The 6,744-nt window shown below is 40.3% G+C and overlaps 1 protein-coding gene across 1 annotated transcript in view; it reads right to left on the bottom strand.

Moving 5' to 3' along the window:
- Positions 1-301: 301 nt before the first annotated feature.
- The window catches only part of ACOT9 (acyl-CoA thioesterase 9), a 29,305-nt gene continuing 22,862 nt past the window's right edge, over positions 302-6,744 (bottom strand). The window contains exons 9-15 of the mRNA XM_019956190.2: positions 3,492-3,559; positions 2,921-3,032; positions 2,683-2,773; positions 2,420-2,505; positions 1,345-1,432; positions 1,043-1,193; positions 302-605 (exon numbers count right to left, since the gene is read on the bottom strand). Coding sequence (XP_019811749.1) covers positions 517-605; positions 1,043-1,193; positions 1,345-1,432; positions 2,420-2,505; positions 2,683-2,773; positions 2,921-3,032; positions 3,492-3,559 — 685 coding nt within the window. The 3' untranslated portion in view covers positions 302-516. The remainder of the gene's footprint in view (positions 606-1,042; positions 1,194-1,344; positions 1,433-2,419; positions 2,506-2,682; positions 2,774-2,920; positions 3,033-3,491; positions 3,560-6,744) is intronic.

The following is a 6,744-nucleotide window of genomic DNA, read 5'->3' as shown; positions in this document are numbered from 1 at the left end:
TGCTGTGTCTTTTGTTGAATCCCTTCACTTCAACTTTTCATCTGTCCTCTGCTAACAACAAAAGCTGGGAAATATAAAGAGGTAAAATTACAAAGGAATCACATAGGGTAGATAGGATTTAAACAACATAGGGGAACTGCAGTACAGGTCAGGTTTAACAAATGCCCTCCAAATGCCTGGGCAGGAAACCATGTCAACTGACAGCTGCAATATGTGTAAAAACACTGTGTGTCCAGCCACATAAAAAGGCATTCTGCCCTCATTTCCTGAGCAGACAGGAGACAACATGGTAGCTTCACAATTTAAATTCTTAAAAGTATTTATTATTCAATAATTCTTTCTTCCTCTGCCCCACCGAGCCATTTCTCATTCCTCTTTTCTGACCATCCTAAAAGCTGAATATATCCTTCATCTCCATGGAAGATGAGAATAAACACTAAAACCAATACACTCGCTCAGGCCTTCATCCGGATCTGTGTCACTGCGGGGTGCTGGGCTTCAACAAGAGCAGTCTTCCTAGGGCTCGACCACGTAGTTCCTTTTCAAGGTCACTGGTGCACTCATAGATTTGAAATGCCGCTGCCCATCTAAATACAACATGGACTCTGGAACACAAGAGAGAAAGAGCCCTGGAGAAACCTAAGAAAATTATTGTACAAACACAAGACCACCTGGGAACACTGGGACAGCAATGGGAATGCAAACTTGACACCAGGCATGCAATGCTGGGCCAGAGAACGGGCCGCATACCCCAGGGAGTAGGCCTTAACTCCAGCCCTTTGGCAGGACCAGTCCTAACCACCAGTGGCTGCTTGCACTGGCACCAGCCCTTCAGACAATGGCCAGGCAGGCAGAACAGCAATGGCCACCTGAGGGCCATGAGGCACCCTGACCTTCGGGGCTGCACAATCTCAAAAGCACAATCCCTTAAAGACATGCACTCGGGCAGATGGGCATCAGAGTACTTCTTACAACAACCTAAAAGGAGAAAACTATCTTTGAAAGTTCCCCTTGTTAGGGACAAGCAGTCATTGTCACTTACCTCCATATGTTCTGGGGAAAACCAAGGGCACTTCCTTTTCCGACATGAACGTGAAATGAAAGACATTGGTGGTCATATGCTCTTTATCCTGAAGAGAGGCCACCTCACTGTGAACTCTGACTTGAATGTAATTCCCCTGAGTAAAGCAGACCTAAGTGATTAGGGACATGATAGTTAGTCAGTTGCATCAGGAAGAGGGAAGAAAGCAGTCATAAGACAAATGGTGGCTTTAGAATACAAAAGCCTCTCTTTTAAGCCCAAATAATAAAAGAGTATATTTCCCTGTCTCATCACACACCTACCTGTGCAGAAAGAAACAGCAATGATCCCACCTCAACAGGTTTCTGAAACATGATATCATCCACAGCAACTATAAATGGTCGGGAACCACTATCAGGGAAAGATAATACTTGGGGTCAACTGCAAAATTCAGATGATCTCTAGTTTTCCCCTAATAATCCTCTAAAGCAAACTTCAAAAGATCAAAGAAGAAACCTAGAGGAGGAGGAAATAATCACACCAGTAAGGAATGGTAAGAGATGTCACTGTGATCAGATCAGTGCCAAAATCATCTTTTCCCTGCTGCGTGTCATCACCCCTTTTTCTCAGCAGGTCTTTAATGTACTGACTGACAGCATCAGAGCAAGAGCTTTCTAAAATGAAGATCAGGGGAAGGAGAGAGTGGGACGAATTGGAAGAGCAGCACTGACATATATATACTGCTGCTGCTGCTGCTAAGTCACTTCAGTCATGTCCGACTCTGTGCGACCCCATAGATGGCAGCCCACCAGGCTCCCCCGTCCCTGGGATTCTCCAGGCAAGAACACTAGAGTGGGTTGCCATTTCCTTCTCCAATGCAGGAAAGTGAAAAGTGAAAGTGAAGACGCTCAGTCATGTCCGACTCTTCGCGACCCCATGGACTGCAGCCCACCAGGCTTCTCCATCCATGGGATTTTCCAGGCAAGAGTACTGGAGTGGGGTGCCATTGCCTTCTCCGATATATATATATATACACTACCACATGTAAAATAGCAGCTAGTAAGAAACTGCTTATAACACAAGGAGCTCAGCTTGGTGCTTTGTGATGACCTAGATGGGGAGAAGGGGAGTGGAGTGGGAGGCTTAAGAGGGAGGGGATATATGTACACTTATAGCTAATTCATGTCATTGTACAGCAGAAATCAATGCAACATTGTAAAGCAATTACATTCCAATAAAAAATTTTAAATAAAAAACAAACCCATCTGGAACCAGTGTAGCACTTATTTAAAAACACCATATATTACCAAACCCATTTAGACTGGTCCAAAATGTTTCCCCGAGTGTGGTAGTATAAACGGCTTCTCAGGAGTTAAGACTACCTTAAATTTAACTCACCCAAAGTTACAAGCAGTAGCCCATCCAAGTTCATATGCTTTCCTCATAAGGAAACCACCAAAGATTCGATTGAAAATGTTCCGCTCCTATAGGACATAAGATAAATATTAATAAATACAAGCTTGTGACTATCCAAATCTACAGAATAAGGAATTAACAATGCCATAGAACAGAGGACAGTCTTGAAAAGCAGGTCAAATCTTAGATGAGTGTCATGAGTCCTAGTTATCCTGTTCAGAAGATTCTTCACTAAGTTCCAATACCTGAGGGTGGCAAATATCCAAGCTCTTGAGTTTTGAATTCTCCATCCACACTGAATTAGCAGGCAAAACTCGACTTCGAAAACTTATAGTCCTGTGCAAATGGAGATTGAGGAAACCCTGTCAATGCCATGGTTCTACTGCAGAAAGGTAAAATATTTCCAAACACCACCCAAAAGAGCAAGGGTAGCTCTGGAAAAGGCCTACTTTCCCAACCCAGAATCTCACCATCCTAACTTACTTTGGATCCAGCGTGTTAAGAAACATCTCATGTATGGTTGTCCTCTCCTCGGCAGTGGGGGCCATTTTCAGTAATGACGTGGAGCTAAAGGCGACCCTTCTCCCCTTGTTCACTGCAACAGGGGACAATAAAAGCTATGATCAGAAGGGCCACACTACAGCACAAGGTTCCTGTCCAGGGCTGCCTAGGACCCTATAAACACAGTATTTCCAGATTTTGAAAAGCCCACTGGAAATTGTACATTTATCCCAGAGAAGGCTGCTGAGGCTACATAAAACTTCCAGTGATTTTTTTGCTTTCAGATAGAAATCATATCAACTCAGTGTGAGATCACTTATAATCACCTTGACCTACAGCCCCAACCAGCAGTTATTTCATGAAGAGACAACTCGCATTTCATCAAAAGTGAGAAAACAAATTACTTAATATTGTATGATCAATAAAATTGTTCAAAGAATGGACTCTTTGGACACTTGACTGGTATGTGGAGTCCATACATACTCTTAATTTCCTCTGCAACAGAGTAAATATGTTTTTTAAATTATATCTTATTATGAACAAATTAATATACATTCTCCCTGTTGAAAGAGCTCTTCTTCCTCTGGGCTTTCAAGAATGAGTGGATTTACAAAGGCCGGCCTATAGAGAAAAAAGAAAAAAAATTTAAGACATGCCGTTACCTAAAAAAAAAAAAAGTGAAGATTTGCATTTTAGGTAATGCTACTGACAGCTTCACATAAGAGCTCTGGAACAATCAGGGGAGCCTTCTGGACAGACTTATCTGCACACTAGAAAGTTCATATTGTAAAAAAGGATATGGCCACTTGTCAAAATGTTTCACCTGACTCTAATTATGAGGAAATAGCCAAAAACAGGTTGTAAAAATTCTCTAAGACAACTGGCCTGGACTCTTCAAAAATGTTAATATCTTTTCAAGGCAATCAACATATTCAATTCAATCCCTATCAAATTACCATGGAATTTTTCACAGAATCAGAACAAAAATATTTTAAACTTGTATGCAAACACAAAAGACTCTGACTAACCATAGCAATTCTGAGAAAGAAAAACGGAGCTGGAGGAATCAGGCTCCTCAACTTCAGACCATACTACAAAGCTACAGTAATCAAAACCATATGGTACAGGCACAAAAACAGACATATAGATCAATGGATCAGTATACAAAGCCCAGAAATAAACCCACACACTTATGGTTAATTAATCTACCACAAAGGAGGCAAGAATATATCATCCATGGAGAAAACACAGTCTCTTCATTAAGTGGTGCTGAGAAAACTGGACAGCTACATGTAAAAAAATGAAATGAGAACATTCTCTAATACCATACATAAAAATAAACTCAAAATGGATTAAAGACCTAAATGTAAGGCGAAGTACTACAGAATTCCTAGAGGAAAATATAGGCAAGATACTCTTTGACATAAATAGCAGCAATATCTTTTTGGATCTGTCTCCTAGAGTAATGGAAATAAAAACAAACAAAAAAAGAAACAAATGGGACCTAACCACCCTTATGGCAGAAAGAGAAGAAGAACTAAAGAGCCCCCTGATGAAAGTGAAAGAGGAGAGTGAAAAAGTTGGCTTAAAGCTCAACATTCAGAAAACTAAGATCATGGCATCTGGTCCCATCACTTCATGGGAAATAGATGGGGAAACAGTGGAAACAGTGGCTGACTTTATTTTGGGGGGCTCCAGAATCACTGCAGATGGTGACTGCAGCCATGAAATTAAAAAACTTACTCCTTGGAAGGAAAGTTATGACCAACCTAGACAGCATATTAAAAAGCAGAGACATTACTTTGTCAACAAACGTCCATCTAGTTGAGGCTATGGTTTTTCCAGTAGTCATGTATGGATGTGAGAGTTGGACTATAAAGAAAGCTGAGTGCCGAAGAATTGATGCTTTTCAAGTGTGGTGTTGAAGAAGATTCTTGAGAGTCCCTTGGACTGCAAGGAGATCCAACCAGTCCAACCTAAAGGAAACCAGTCCTGGGTGTTCATTGGAAGGACTAATGTTGAAGCTGAAACGCCAATATTATGGCCACCTGATGTGAAGAGCTGACTCATTTGAAAAGACCCTGATATTGGGAAAAATTGAAGGCAGGAGGAGAAGGGGACGACAGAGGATGAAATGGTTAGATGGCATCACCGACTCGATGGACATGAGTTTGGGTAAACTCCGGGAGTTGATGATGGACACGGAGGCCTGGCATGCTGCAGTTCATGGTGTCACAAGGAGTCAGACACGACTAAGCAACTGAACTGAACTGAACTGAATCAAATTTAAAAGCTTTCGCACAACAAAGGAAACCATAAACAAAATGAAAAGACAACCTACATACTGGGAGAAGATATTTGCAAATGATACAAATGACAAAGGATTAATCTCCAAAATATACAAACAGCTCATACAGTTCAATATCAAAACAAACAATCCAACAAAACATGGACAGAAGATATAAATAAACATTTCTCCAAAGAAGACACACAGATGGCCAAAAGGCACATGAAAAGATGCTCAACATTGCTAATTATTAGAGAAATGCAAATCAAAACTACAATGAAGTCATCACCTCACACAGGTCAGAATGGACATCATCAAAAAGTCTACAAATAGTAAATGCTGGAAAGGGTGTGGAGAAAAGGGAACCCTCCTACACTGTTGATAGGAAGGTAAATTGGTGCAACCACTATGGAAAACAGTATGGAGGAGGTTCCTTAAAAAACTAAAAACAGAGCTACCATATCCCACTCCTGGGCATATACCTAAAGAAAATCATAATCCCAAAAGATACATTCACCGCAATGTTCACTGCAGCACTATTTACAATAATCAAGACATGGAAGCAACCTAAGTATCCATCAACAGAGGAATGGATAAAGACAATGTACAAAGAAAAAGAGGAAAACAATAGAATGAAATATTATTTAGCCATAAAAAAGAATGAAATAATGCCATCTGAAGCAACATGGAGAGACCCAGAGATTATCATACTAAGTGAAATAAGCCAAAGACAAGTATCATATGATATCCCTTATATGTGGAATCTAAAAAAAATGATACAAATAAACTTATTTGCAAGACCAATAGATCACAAACAGAACACAAACTTATGGATACCAAAGGGGAAAGGGGGGAGATAAATTGGGAGTTTGGGATTTACATATACACATCACTATATGTAAAATAGATAAACAGCAAGGACCTACTGTATAATACAAGGAATTATAGTCAATATTTTATAATAATTATATGGGGAAAGAATCTGAAAAAGTGTATCTATATATATAGAGAGAGAGATACATAACTGAATCACTTTGCTGTATACCTGAAACTAACACAGTATTGTACATCAACTATACTTCAGTAAAAGGTTTAAAAAGTCAACGTCTTAAAAGACAGAAAGTGCGAGTGGGATTGTTTTAAGGGAAATTATTTAAAGAAACATGATAATAACATATAATGTGTGCTTAGTCACTCAGTTGTGTCCGACTCTTTGTGACCCCATGGACTGTAGCCCATCAGGCCTCTCTGTCCATGGGGATTCTCCAGGCACGAATACTGGCTTGGGTTGCCATATCCTCCTCCAGCGGATCTTTACAACCCAGGGATCAAACCCAGGTCTCCCACATTGCAGACAGATTCTTTACCATCTGAACCATCAGGGAAGCCCCAACAGCATACTACACATGGTCCTTAATCAGACCCTGACTCAAGAGAAAAGGTTATAAAGAATATTTTAGGGACAACTGGCATGGTTTGAATATGGATCAAATATTAGAAACAATAATTGTATAACTGT

Source organism: Bos indicus, chromosome X, assembly GCF_029378745.1.
Source record: "Bos indicus isolate NIAB-ARS_2022 breed Sahiwal x Tharparkar chromosome X, NIAB-ARS_B.indTharparkar_mat_pri_1.0, whole genome shotgun sequence".
NCBI lineage: Eukaryota > Metazoa > Chordata > Mammalia > Artiodactyla > Bovidae > Bos > Bos indicus.
The sequence above is the reverse complement of the archived record's forward strand: the minus strand, read 5'-3'. Positions and strand labels throughout refer to the sequence as shown.